At 43.2% G+C, this 14,623-nt stretch overlaps 1 protein-coding gene across 5 annotated transcripts in view; it reads left to right on the top strand.

Annotated features, from left to right (window-relative positions):
* Positions 1 to 14,623, top strand: part of SYNE1 (spectrin repeat containing nuclear envelope protein 1) — a 667,130-nt gene that overhangs the window by 297,496 nt on the left and 355,011 nt on the right. For all 5 annotated transcript variants that reach the window (XM_077283091.1, XM_077283090.1, XM_077283089.1 and 2 more), the window contains 5 exons: positions 1,560 to 1,724; positions 2,802 to 2,969; positions 7,378 to 7,554; positions 7,998 to 8,138; positions 14,233 to 14,393. In XM_077283091.1, coding sequence (XP_077139206.1) covers positions 1,560 to 1,724; positions 2,802 to 2,969; positions 7,378 to 7,554; positions 7,998 to 8,138; positions 14,233 to 14,393 — 812 coding nt within the window. The remainder of the gene's footprint in view (positions 1 to 1,559; positions 1,725 to 2,801; positions 2,970 to 7,377; positions 7,555 to 7,997; positions 8,139 to 14,232; positions 14,394 to 14,623) is intronic.

Raw genomic sequence — 14,623 nt, 5'->3', positions numbered from 1 at the left:
AGATGGCTGTAAAAGTCAGACCGAGATCAGACCGTAATGCACAGACTGGCCGGCGGCTCTCATATATTTCTGTGCATCTGTCACGCTTGGGTCGGGAGGGCTGCCGGCCAATCCGCTCATTGCTCTCCTATCTCCGTCCTATTTATATTGCCGTCTGCACCCGTAGATATAAAAAAGCACTCAGCTGACTATTGAGGTGATCACAGTGCTGGAGATAGATATTTAGGGGGCACAAAGGACCACAGCCGGTACATGCTGCTATTAATTAGTGATTTAGAGAAATAAGGCCGTCTTCAGCACCTTCTGTATATCTAGAAGTAAACGCTAAAGAGTGAAAGCTTAAAGCGGTATACCATCTGGAACTAGGAACCACATGACTAGAGATTCATAGTTATGTAGAAGGGCCTAAAAACATTAGGACCTACATACTGTATATTCTGGTTATACTCAATTCAATACATTTTAGATGAAATAACATAAACCAATATCTTTATTCTAGAAATATATGTATACACAAAACACAACACAAGAGCTAACTGTAAAACCATTTGGGACAGCATGGTAAATTGTTTGCAGAAATCAGGCTCATACATATTAATGAAATAATATATAAATATCAAGGAAGGTGACTCTAAGCTATAAACACAAGAGATGATAATCTAAGGTAATCACAGAAACCAACCAAATTCAAATACTGTATATACAAAACAGACCTGTATCCTGTGACAAAGTATAATGCGAAACATGTGATGGGTACTGGACAGTGTGTTGTTTGGCAGGAATGGATTATGATTGACATCCCATGTCTTTGATCATAGCTGTTAACAGGTCTGTTTTGTGTTTATACAGTATATTAATTTGATTGGATTTTGTAACTACTTTGGATTATTAGATCTTGTTTTTATAGCTTTCAGTCACCTTCTTTGATATTCGCTTATTATTTCTTCAATGTGTACATTGTATTAATTATACGAGTCTGTTTTCTGCAAACAATTTGCCATATTTTAAAGGCGTGTTTTACAGTTTCTTCTGATAGTTTTTGCTCTTTTTGCATAAATATATTTTTAGAATAAAGATATTGGTTTGTATAATTTTGTCTTGAGTTTATTAATTTGACTATGAATAATAATAAATAATAATAATTTTATTTCTATAGCGCCAACATATTCCGCAGCACTTTACATTTTAGAGGGACTTGTACAGACAAATACTGTATATATACAGAATATATGTATGTTTTAAATGTTTACAATTACGGTAGTTTGCGTCAAATACCTTAGTTTAAAAGGGTTAATGGGGTTGTAGAGCCACTCAGCTAAATAGCCAAAAACTGCTTTGATGAGTGTAAAATAATAAAAGACCTCACCTTATCTGTTCCCTGCCACTCCACCCTAACACTTGTTCTGTTTGCGTCGATATGTAACCACTGCAGCCAATCACCGACCTTAGTGATGATCTGTTGGTCAGCACATTTTACGCGTGGTTGACTGCAGTGACCGCGGCTCCTCAGATGGAGCAGGAAGTACATGCAAATCGATCTTTGCTCTGTGATATTACAGGATATCAGACGTGATGCAGTAAAACAAGAAGATGAAGTTGCATATCTAAAAGAAAGGCTGCGTGCACTTATAGGAGTTGCGGTTGAGACAGAAGTAAAAAAGCAAAGTGGTAATCTGTCCAAAGTATCTACTGATCTGAAGGCTCTGGTAGACTCTGTAAATGAGGTGAGGATACAATAAACTAGTACTGGTTTTTAAATCACTGTTTCTTACTTAGAGGGTTAATTAGAAGATGGTGGTTAATGCAGAGCTGTTCTTGAAGCCTTTGGTTCCATCCAGGACATTAGTGCAGTCTCCGTTTAGTGCGCTGTGAAACTATTACACCGCTCTTGCTCCAACGTGCAGCCGTGCACAGAATAGGAATTTTTCCCCAAGTCTCCCTTTAGGACCTTAGTATTTGTAATGAGACTGACGTGGGAAAGCCATGCTGCTTCGTTGCTCACTGCCTTGCTGTGTTTTTACTGATACCATTTTATATTATATATACCATGTTTTTAATCACCTTTTCTTGCATTATTTAAAGGAAATGCAGTGACTGCAAAGCGACATTTCTAGCATTTAATTTTTTTCCCCTTGTTTTACAGCTTTTACCATAAGCGCAAACAAAAATTAAATTTTTATAGCATTTTTTTTAGTTTTACAGATGCAATGATACCAAAAATGTGTAGTTATTTTTTCAGTTTTTTGTATGTTTTTATTTTGTCTGGGGGGGGGGGGGAAACAGTTAATTCAAATTTTTTCTATTTTTAAATAGAAAACATTTTTTTTTTTTATTTTCTCTTAGGTCAGTTGACATATGCCGTACATTGATAATCTATGTCAGTATGGCTTTATAATCATTTTGGATACTTGTATTCAATCTCGTCCACCTAGCCTAATTGACAGCTCCTCAGTGTCCCTCCTCCTTGGCAATGCTGACTGCTCAGTACAAGCTGCAGTTGTCAGTCAGGCTAGGTGGGCTGAGTTTGAACACACTTGGACTCATGAACTCTCTCATTGTTCAGCTGAACCACTATACATCCATTCTGACATAGATTTTCAAAGCAAGTACACCTGCCTCATCTGGTCTACGATAATGATATCATGTATGGAGATGGTGTTGTTGCTGTAATTTGTTTTGCTATTTGTCGGTCTGGTGGAAACTATTTTTGCAGCATGAAGTATCCAGTGCTTCTAGGTGTAATGTTGTCTGCAGTTATTCAGCAAATTGAGACTAGTTAAATGCTTCTTTTTATTTTACAGGCTGACGTGATCCTGAGCACTGTTGGAGATTGTGTGCAGTACAAGGCAGAAGTACGGAGTGTGTTCAGTGAGATACTCACTAGCTCGGAAGATGTACGGTCAGAAGCTGAGAAGATACTGAACACAGAAAGCTTTGAGGAGGCCCAGGAGCTGCTTATTATTTATGAGGTATAAATGGAGAAAAATAAGTGAAGTCTTCACATTGTTATTTTTTACAACTCGTGTTTCCCACACCATTTCTTCTAGTAATTCTACTGCACATACAGAGCATAGAGAGAAAGGACATGTTTTAAGATGTTGGCTGCTTCAGCTGCAGACTCGCATTAAGGCCGGTTTCACACGTCAGTGGCTCCGGTACGTGAGGTGACAGTTTCCTCGTGACACTGACACACGTAGACCCATTAAAATCAATGCATCTGTGCAGATGTCATTGATTTTTTACAGACCATGTCTCCGTGTGCCAAACACGGAGACATGTCAGTGTTCGTGGGAGCGCACGTATTACACGGACCCATTAAAGTCAATGGGTCCGTGTAAAACACGGACCACACACGGACCTTCTCAGTGTGCAGTCCGTGTGGCGTGCAGGAGACAGCGCTACAGTAAGCGCTTTCCCCCCCACATGGTGCTGAAGCCGCCATTCATATCTTCTCTGCAGCAGCGTTTGCTGCATAGAAGATATGAATAATAGTGTTTAAAAGAAAGATCTATCTGTCCGCCGCCCTCCCACCCCCTGTGCGCCCCCCCGCTGTTCTGAAAATACTCACCCGCTTCCCTCGTTGGCTGTCGATGCTTCCTGTGCTGGCCGGCCCTTCTACTGCATGCGGTCACGTGGGACCGCCGATTAGAGTCATGAATATGTGGCTCCACCTCCCATAGGGGTGGAGTCGCCTATTCATGACTGTAAATGAGCGGCCCCACGTGACCGCATACAGGAGAAGGTGCAGCCAGGACAGGAAGCAGCGACAGCCAACAAGGGAAGCGGGTGAGTATTTTCAGAACAGCGGGGGGCGCACAGGGGGTGGGAGGGCGGCGGACAGATAGATCTTTCTTTTAAACACTATTATTCATATCTTCTATGCAGCAAACGCTGCTGCACAGAAGATATGAATCGCGGCTTCAGCACGATGCAGTGTACCACACGCGTGGGTACCACACGCTCCGTGTGGTACCCACTCGGCACACGGGCGGCACACGTGTGCCGCACGTATGGCCTACGTGAGCTCACGGGCACACGGACACGGATAACTCCGGTACCGATTTTTTCCGGTACCGGAATTATCTGGACGTGTGGGACAGCCCTAAAGGAAATATGTCACCAGTTTTTTGCTACTCAATCCCATAGCAGCATAATGTATGGGCAGAGACCCTGATCCTAGTGTTGTCACTTACTGGTCTGTTTGCTGTCAGTCTGATAAAGTGACAGTTTTATCTGGTGCAAATCTAGCAGTTTTGAAAATGCTGAGCTGTATATAACCCCGCCCACACCACTGATTGGCTGCTTTCTGCCTATGCCCAGCGTACAGAACTCAAGAATATGGAGGTATACCTGGCAGCAGGTTTACTAGTTCTTTAATGCTAATCTCCTGCTGATAAAAAAGCGATTTTATAAAAACTACAGCAAGCCGACAGCAAGTGACACATCACTGGAATCAGGGCCTCTGCATTATACTTCTCTCAGATTAGGTGGCAAAAAGCTAGTGGCAGACTCCCTTTAAAATTGCTCTCCAGGAATAGAAACAAATAAGTATATAAATATAAATGGCATTATAAATAAATTCCTAAATACATTAAATTAGCAAATCACACTAGACAATAATACATTAAAATAGCGGCACCTTGTTGCATTATCAGAAACCTTTCCTAATGATATTCATCAAATATTTTGCTAAGGCAAAGAATGCATCCTGTGCTGCTGGAGAACTGAAAATCCACAATAGAATGTGTAAGGTTGGTTTATTGTCAACGCGTTTTAGAGTCACACCGACTCCTTCTTCAGGACACCACACATAAGAGCTTAAAGGGAATCTGTCACGCCCTGGACACTTTCACGCTCTTATTATGGGCATACAGGTATAGAATAGTTAAAATAATCTCATCTGTATGCCTCATAGCTGCGATATAGTTGTGGAGAAATTGGGTTTTAATATTTTATGTTAATGATTTCTTCCAGGCTGCAGGGTGTGCTGTGCCTGAAAGAAAACTCTGCCTCCTCTCCTCACCACACACACCCTGGAGCCTGCAAGAAATCCCTGCCTCCTCTCTTCATTATCATACCACCCCCTCCCATACACGTCACACTACCCTGTGACCTGCAGTTATGGCAACGAGTTACTTATACTGCGCAATGACTCGCCTGCACAAAAGCAGGATGAAAACACTGCTCATAGAAGGAAGGATAGGGTACCCAGAACAGCGTGAGTGCAGGGCGCTGGTGCGGGATTACGGCACCACAACTGCACGTCACAAGGCCGTGCATGGGAGAGGGGGGGTCGCATTATAATGAGGGCAGGAGGCAGAGATTTCTTACTCGCACCTCGCCTGGAGTGGCCAGCCCAATCCCCGTACCATAATCCAATAGAACACTTACGGAGTGGCCAGCCCAATCCCCGGACATTAATCCAATAGAACACTTATGGGGTACCTTAATCCAATAGAACACTTATGGGGTACCTTAATCCAATAGAACACTTATGGCGTACCTTAATCCAGTAGAACACTTATGGGGTACCTTAATCCAATAGAACACTTATTGGGTACCTTAATCCAATAGAACACTTATGGGGTACCTTAATCCAATAGAACACTTATGGGGTACCTTAATCCAATAGAACACTTATGGGGTACCTTAATCCAATAGAACACTTATGGGGTACCTTAATCCAGTAGAACACTTATGGGGTACCTTAATCCAATAGAACACTTATGGGGTACCTTAATCCAATAGAACACATATGGGGTACCTTAATCCAGTAGAACACTTATGGGGTACCTTAATCCAGTAGAACACTTATGGGGTACCTTAATCCAGTAGAACACTTATGGGGTACCTTAATCCAATAGAACACTTATGGGGTACCTTAATCCAATAGAACACTTATGGGGTGCCAGCCCAATCCCCGGACCTTAATCCAATAGAACACTTATGGGGTGACATTAAAAATACAATTTCTGAGGCAAAGCCAACAAATGTCAGTGGGATGTAGTCCGAGCATCCTGAGCTGGAACAACAGTTGACAGGTGTCAGAAGTTGGTTGACTCTATCTGTGGGTATACAACTAAATATTAGGTTATGGATTCACAGGAAAGATAAATCCACAAAAATAGTGCATATAGTGAGTTTGTAAAGACAAATGCAGACACTGCTATTTTTTAGAACAGCCCAATGTTCATATTTTGTTATTTTCTGTAAAGTAGTTAAAAATGACATTTAAAATACATTTCTCGTCATGTTTTGAATTCGAAAACAGTGTGCAATGTTCCCAGTGCATGGAAATAAAAACGTGTGTAAAGATTTTGTGATTAATCCATGTTTTTAAACACTACTGTATGAGGCATACAGATAAAACTATTTTAACCATTCTATTACCTGTATGCCCATAATAATAGCTTGAAAGTGTCCAGGGCGTGACAGACTCCTTTTAAGCTCTTATGTGTGGTGTCCTGAAGAAGGACTTCTAAAGTGATTCTAAAGTGCGTTGACAATAAACCAACACTACACATCCTATCATGGTTTGCCATTTCTCCAGCAGCGCAGGATCCTTCCTTTGCCTTGGCAAAATCTGTGATATTACATTTAGGAAGCTGCAACATCTGGAACATAGGTTTTTTAGTGGTTGTGTCTTACACAACCCTGTAAGGTGAGCACATTTACTTCTCTTTTGGCTTGTTATTTTTCGATAAGACCCTATAGGGCTTTTGGCATTTTATTCATCTAATAATATTAATCAGACGGGTGCCTGTTAGCATGTGCAGGAAGAAGCTCTGCTGCTGTGACCTGGAGATGCTTAGTACTGGTTGTCCAGGTCACAGCAGCAGAGCGTCCTACTGCACATGCTCACAGGTATCTGTCCTATGAACATTAGGGCAGGTTTCTGTCAGTGTAATAAGGTGGCGGTAGTGAATACCTTGCCAGACAAAACAAGCGTGCTTTCACACGATGATTAGAGGGTTCTATATTAGCTGGATCTGTAGAGATCTGCTCATTGAAGAGCGGCTATGATCTGAGATTTGACTAATCCACTTTTGTATGTCTCAATAGGACATTGTAGTAGAAGTAACTTTTTACAGTCACAATGCCAAGAAAAATTCCCCAACTAAAGTTTATCTTGCTTATTTTAGAGCTGTTCTTTGCAAACACATTTAAAGGGCAATTCCGGTATACAAAGCCTGGTTCCTATCAGCAGTATGCGATACAGAGTAAAATTCTTCAGTATAAACTTTTACAACCATTTCAATAGTTTCTCACATAATCACTCACCACATAGTGGGCGAAAATGTGATGTTTGTAGTTTTTTGTCTAAATTCCGGAATATCCCTTTAAGTCACAACTTATAACATTTTTATGTTCTTCCAGGAAAAGATAAAGAAAATACAGTCAAGGAAGAAGGATGTACAGGTCCAAATTGCCCAAGCCAAACAGTTACAGGCTAAGGAAGGATTGTCCAAAGACATTCAAGAGGACTTTACTAAGATAGAAGCGGAATTGGACAAAGTGACAGCTGCAATGGTTGAGCAGAAAGAAAGCTTAAAGGCAAGTGCAAATGTATGCTATAAGACAGAGGAACAGGATAATGCAGTATCACTCTTAAAGGGATATTCCACTTGTAGCATGTTATGGTGTGTCACTAGATTTGCCATCACTTGCCGATCAATGGGGGACTCCCACTTATCTTGAAGATGAAGGAGCCGAGAGACATGGTACTGTGTAGGGTGAAAGAGCTTCACAAGAAGATTGTTGGCGTTCCCAGTGGTCGGGCACCTCTTATGTAGTAAATAACAGTATATCTTAGACATATGCCACCACTTTCTATGACTGGAGTAGCCTATGTTGTCAGCTCATCATGACCATGCATTTCCAAGACACCTTTGGGGCTGGCGGCGTTGCATCTTGCAGAAATGAGTTGTTCAAAACTGTTTGCCTCTCAATTATATATAAGTTTGTCACGAAACATTTTATATTATAAATTTTCAAAGGATACAATGCACAACTGGGAGCACATAGAAACCGGCAAGCAATCCATTGCCCAGAACTTGAAGCAGATGGGGCCTATGCTCGAACGACCGTTGAACTTTGGGACATTGGAGAATTTGTCATCTGAACTGGAGAAGACGAAGGTAAGAGACAAATACCTGTAACGTGAGATGTGGATTTGGGGACTTTTTTAATCTTAGGTTCAAATGGAAGTCAAAAGGGTTTGTCCACAGGATTGGTGTTAACATGTAGATCATGTGACCCCTGGGACACGCACCTGTTGTGAATTTGGATTCTGGGCTCCCCCGGTGGCTACTGGTGGAATTGAACTGGTGTTTTCATCTTCTCTGTTCACCTGTTCCCATCAAGATGTGGGAGTCGCTATATTACCTTGCTGCTCTGTTAGTTGCTTGCCGGTCAACAATGTTATCAGAAGCCTCTCTGTGCTTGTTCCTGCTCCTAGACAACTACTAGATAAGTTGGACTCTTGTCCATGTTTGTTTTTGCATTTTTGTTCCAGTTCACAGCTGTAGTTTCGTTACTGTGTCTGGAAAGCTCTTGTGAACAGGAATTGCCACTCTGGTGTTATGAGTTAATGCCAGAGTTTTAAAGTAATTTCTGGATGGTGTTTTGATAGGGTTTTCAGCTGACCATGAAAGTGTCCTTTCTGTCTTCTGCTATGTAGTAAGTGGACCTCAAATTTGCTAAACCTATTTTCATACTACGTTTGTTATTTCTTCTTAATTCACCGCCAATACATGTGGGGGGCCTCTGTCTCCTTTCGGGGTATTTCTCTAGAGGTGAGCTAGGACTAATATTTTCCTCTGCTAGCATTATTTAGTCCTCCGGCTGGTGCTGGGCATCTAGAATCAACGTAGGCATGCTACCCGGCCACTGCTAGTTGTGCGTTAGGTTTAGTTCATGGTCAGCTCAGTTCCCATCTTCCAAGAGCTAGTTCCTATATATGCTGATGCTATGTTCTCTTGCCATTGAGAACATGACAGTTTGACCGGCCCACTAAAGGGTTAAAATCCTTGGCTGAGAAAGGAGAGAAATAAGAAGTCTGCTGAGAATTTTTTTTTTTTTTTTTTTTCTCCTTATAATCTTTGAATGGCTCTGTGTCCACCTGTTTGTAATGGATCTTCAGAGTGTAACTGCAGGTTTGAATAATCTCGCCACGAAGGTACAAAATTTGCAAGACTTTGTTTGTCATGCACCTGTATCTGAGCCGAGAATTCCTTTGCCGGAATTTTTCTCGGGGAATAGATCTGGGTTTCAGAATTTTCGAAATAATTGCAAATTATTTTTGTCCCTGAAATTTCGCTCTGCCGGAGACCCTGCACAGCAGGTCAGGATTGTGATTTCCTTGCTCCGGGGCGACCCTCAAGACTGGGCTTTTTCATTGACACCAGGGGATCCTGCGTTGCTCAATGTGGATGCGTTTTTTCTGGCCTTGGGGTTGCTTTATGACGAACCTCATTTGGAGCTTCAGGCAGAAAAAACTTTGATGTCCCTATCTCAGGGGCAAGATGAAGCGGAAATTTACTGTCAAAGATTCCGTAAATGGTCTGTGCTTACTCAGTGGAATGAGTGCGCCCTGGCGGCGACTTTCAGAGAGGGTCTCTCTGATGCCATTAAGGATGTTATGGTGGGGTTCCCTGTGCCTGCGGGTCTGAATGAGTCCATGACAATGGCTATTCAGATCGATAGGCGTTTGCGGGAGCGCAAACCAGTGCACCATCTGGCGGTGTCCACTGAGAAGTCGCCAGAGAGTATGCAGTGTGATAGAATTCTGTCCCGAAGCGAGTGGCAGAATTTTAGACGGAAAAATGGGTTGTGTTTCTATTGTGGTGATTCTACTCATGTTATATCAGCATGCTCTAAGCGCACTAAAAAGCTTGATAAATCTGTTTCCATTTGCACCTTACCGTCTAAGTTTATTCTATCTGTGACCCTGATTTGCTCTTTGTCATCTATTACCACGGACGCCTATGTCGACTCTGGCGCCGCTTTGAGTCTTATGGATTGGTCCTTTGCCAAACGCTGTGGGTATGATTTAGAGCCTTTGGAGACTCTTATTCCTCTGAAGGGGATTGACTCCACCCCATTGGCTAATAATAAACCACAATACTGGACACAAGTAACTATGCGTATTAATCCGGATCACCAGGAGATTATTCGCTTTCTGGTGCTGTATAATCTACATGATGATTTGGTGCTAGGATTGCCTTGGCTGCAATCTCACAACCCAGTCCTCGACTGGAGAGCTATGTCTGTGTTGAGCTGGGGATGTAAGGGGGCTCATGGGGATGTACCTGTGGTTTCCATTTCATCATCTATTCCCTCTGAAATTCCTGAGTTCCTGTCTGACTATCGTGACGTCTTTGAAGAATCCAAGCTTGGTTCATTACCTCCGCACCGAGAGTGCGATTGTGCCATAGATTTAATCCCGGGTAGTAAATACCCAAAGGGTCGTTTATTTAATCTGTCTGTGCCTGAACATGCTGCTATGCGAGAATATATAAAGGAGTCCTTGGAAAAGGGACATATTCGTCCATCGTCATCTCCCTTAGGAGCCGGTTTTTTCTTTGTGTCAAAAAAAGACGGCTCTTTGAGACCATGTATCGATTATCGGCTTTTGAATAAAATCACTGTAAAATATCAATACCCATTGCCGTTGCTGACTGATTTGTTTGCTCGCATAAAGGGGGCCAAGTGGTTCTCTAAGATTGACCTTCGTGGGGCGTATAATTTGGTGCGAATCAGGCAGGGGGATGAGTGGAAAACCGCATTTAATACGCCCGAGGGCCACTTTGAGTATTTAGTGATGCCTTTTGGTCTTTCAAATGCTCCGTCAGTTTTCCAGTCCTTTATGCATGATATTTTTCGCGATTATTTGGATAAATTTATGATTGTGTATCAGGATGATATTCTGATTTTTTCGGATGACTGGGACTCTCATGTCCAGCAAGTCAGGAGGGTTTTCCAGGTTTTGCGGTCTAATTCTTTGTGTGTGAAGGGTTCTAAGTGTGTTTTTGGGGTACAGAGGATTTCCTTTTTGGGATATATTTTTTCTCCCTCTTCCATTGAAATGGATCCTGTCAAGGTTCAAGCTATTTGTGATTGGGCGCAGCCCTCTTCTCTTAAGAGTCTTCAGAAATTTTTGGGCTTTGCTAACTTTTATCGTCGATTTATTGCTGGTTTTTCGGATATTGCTAAGCCATTGACCGATTTGACTAAGAAGGGTGCTGATGTTGCTGATTGGTCCCCTGACGCTGTGGAGGCCTTTCGGGAGCTTAAGCGCCGTTTTTCCTCTGCCCCTGTGTTGCGTCAGCCTGATGTTGCTCTACCTTTTCAGGTTGAGGTCGACGCTTCTGAGATCGGAGCTGGGGCAGTGTTGTCGCAGAAAAGTTCTGACTGCTCCGTGATGAGGCCTTGTGCCTTCTTTTCCCGTAAATTTTCGCCCGCTGAGCGGAATTATGATGTTGGGAATCGGGAGCTTTTGGCCATGAAGTGGGCTTTTGAGGAGTGGCGCCATTGGCTTGAGGGGGCCAGACATCAGGTGGTGGTATTGACTGACCACAAAAACTTGATTTATCTTGAGACCGCCAGGCGCCTGAATCCTAGACAGGCGCGCTGGTCATTATTTTTCTCTCGGTTTAATTTTGTGGTGTCATACCTTCCGGGTTCTAAGAATGTTAAGGCGGATGCCCTTTCTAGGAGTTTTGAGCCTGACTCGCCTGGTAACTCTGAGCCCACAGGTATCCTTAAGGATGGAGTGGTATTGTCAGCCGTTTCTCCAGACCTGCGGCGGGCCTTGCAGGAGTTTCAGGCGGATAGACCGGATCGTTGCCCACCTGATAAACTGTTTGTTCCTGATGATTGGACCAGTAGAGTCATCTCTGAGGTTCATTCTTCTGCGTTGGCAGGTCATCCTGGCATTTTTGGTACCAGGGATTTGGTGGCAAGGTCCTTCTGGTGGCCTTCCCTGTCACGAGATGTGCGAGGCTTTGTGCAGTCTTGTGACGTTTGTGCTCGGGCCAAGCCTTGTTGCTCTCGGGCTAGTGGATTATTGTTGCCCTTGCCTATTCCTAAGAGGCCTTGGACGCACATCTCGATGGATTTTATTTCAGATCTGCCTGTTTCTCAGAAGATGTCTGTCATCTGGGTGGTGTGTGACCGTTTCTCTAAGATGGTCCATTTGGTTCCTCTGCCCAAGTTGCCTTCTTCTTCCGAGTTGGTTCCTCTGTTTTTTCAAAATGTTGTTCGTTTGCATGGTATTCCTGAGAATACTGACAGAGGGACCCAATTCGTGTCTAGATTTTGGCGGGCATTCTGTGCTAGGATGGGCATAGATTTATCTTTTTCGTCCGCTTTCCATCCTCAGACGAATGGCCAGACCGAGCGGACTAATCAGACCCTGGAGACATATCTGAGGTGTTTTGTGTCTGCTGACCAGGATAATTGGGTTGCTTTTTTGCCATTGGCAGAGTTCGCTCTCAATAATCGGGCCAGCTCTGCCACTTTGGTGTCCCCGTTTTTCTGTAATTCGGGGTTTCATCCTCGATTTTCCTCTGGTCAGGTGGAATCTTCGGATTGTCCTGGAGTGGATGCTGTGGTGGAGAGATTGCATCAGATCTGGGGGCAGGTGGTGGACAATTTGAGGTTGTCCCAGGAGAAGACTCAGCTTTTTGCCAACCGCCACCGTCGTGTTGGTCCTCGGCTTTGTGTTGGGGATTTGGTGTGGTTGTCTTCTCGTTTTGTCCCTATGAGGGTCTCTTCTCCTAAGTTTAAGCCTCGGTTCATCGGCCCGTATAAGATATTGGAGATTCTTAACCCTGTTTCCTTCCGTTTGGACCTCCCTGCATCCTTTTCTATTCATAACGTTTTTCATCGGTCATTATTGCGCAGGTATGAGGTACCGGTTGTGCCTTCCGTTGAGCCTCCTGCTCCGGTGTTGGTTGAGGGTGAGTTGGAGTACGTTGTGGAGAAAATCTTAGACTCTCGTGTTTCCAGACGGAGACTCCAGTATCTGGTCAAGTGGAAGGGATACGGCCAGGAGGATAATTCTTGGGTGAATGCATCTGATGTTCATGCCTCTGATCTGGTTCGTGCCTTTCATAGGGCCCATCCTGATCGCCCTGGTGAGGGTTCGGTGCCCCCTCCTTGAGGGGGGGGTACTGTTGTGAATTTGGATTCTGGGCTCCCCCGGTGGCTACTGGTGGAATTGAACTGGTGTTTTCATCTTCTCTGTTCACCTGTTCCCATCAAGATGTGGGAGTCGCTATATTACCTTGCTGCTCTGTTAGTTGCTTGCCGGTCAACAATGTTATCAGAAGCCTCTCTGTGCTTGTTCCTGCTCCTAGACAACTACTAGATAAGTTGGACTCTTGTCCATGTTTGTTTTTGCATTTTTGTTCCAGTTCACAGCTGTAGTTTCGTTACTGTGTCTGGAAAGCTCTTGTGAACAGGAATTGCCACTCTGGTGTTATGAGTTAATGCCAGAGTTTTAAAGTAATTTCTGGATGGTGTTTTGATAGGGTTTTCAGCTGACCATGAAAGTGTCCTTTCTGTCTTCTGCTATGTAGTAAGTGGACCTCAAATTTGCTAAACCTATTTTCATACTACGTTTGTTATTTCTTCTTAATTCACCGCCAATACATGTGGGGGGCCTCTGTCTCCTTTCGGGGTATTTCTCTAGAGGTGAGCTAGGACTAATATTTTCCTCTGCTAGCATTATTTAGTCCTCCGGCTGGTGCTGGGCATCTAGAATCAACGTAGGCATGCTACCCGGCCACTGCTAGTTGTGCGTTAGGTTTAGTTCATGGTCAGCTCAGTTCCCATCTTCCAAGAGCTAGTTCCTATATATGCTGATGCTATGTTCTCTTGCCATTGAGAACATGACACGCACCAATCAGGAGAACGTTTCTCTTTTATCCCTGTTAGATTGGAACAGCAGTGTGTAGTTGCAACCTATGCTCCATTCATTCTCTATAGCTGCCAAGTACTGCCCTCCACTTTTTCCGTCAGCCCCATGGAGAATGAATGATTCAGCAGTCTGACTTGCTGCACCAGTTTGTAATGTGGAACAAAAATTCCCATTCTGCCAATTGGTGCGACTCCACACGATAGGACACTCATCAATCGGCAAGTTATCACCTATCCTCAACAACCCCTTTAGTGTTTTATTTAATGTAAGTCAAATTTATATCATGATATAATATGTTGTTTCTGCAGGAGATTTGCAGACAAAGTGAAGATCTCTCAGTCCAAGCAGAAAGCCTTGTCAAGAAGTCATCTGATATTAAGCTGGGATATAAGAGCAAGCGCCACCTGCAGGAGAAGACAAGATCGATTCAAGACAATGTGAAGCATGTTAAGGAGACTCTGGCTCAAAAGTATGGCTGACTGAGGCTACGTTCAGATGATCTTAAGAAAACTGATTTGCATCCAATAGAAACAAGGGATTTTTTATCCATATGGTGTTCAGTATTTGCTAAAATCATGTTACTATGTGGCCCATATGTAGGTTTTAGACATTTATATGGCATCTATTTTTCAATAAGAAAATAAAATTACGGTACTTCAGTTTTCTGTTACTTTTCTCTGTACTTTGAAAAATGGATGT

The sequence above is a fragment of the Ranitomeya variabilis genome, chromosome 2, assembly GCF_051348905.1.
Source record: "Ranitomeya variabilis isolate aRanVar5 chromosome 2, aRanVar5.hap1, whole genome shotgun sequence".
Classification (NCBI taxonomy): domain Eukaryota; kingdom Metazoa; phylum Chordata; class Amphibia; order Anura; family Dendrobatidae; genus Ranitomeya; species Ranitomeya variabilis.
This window is presented reverse-complemented; position numbering and strand designations above follow the sequence as displayed.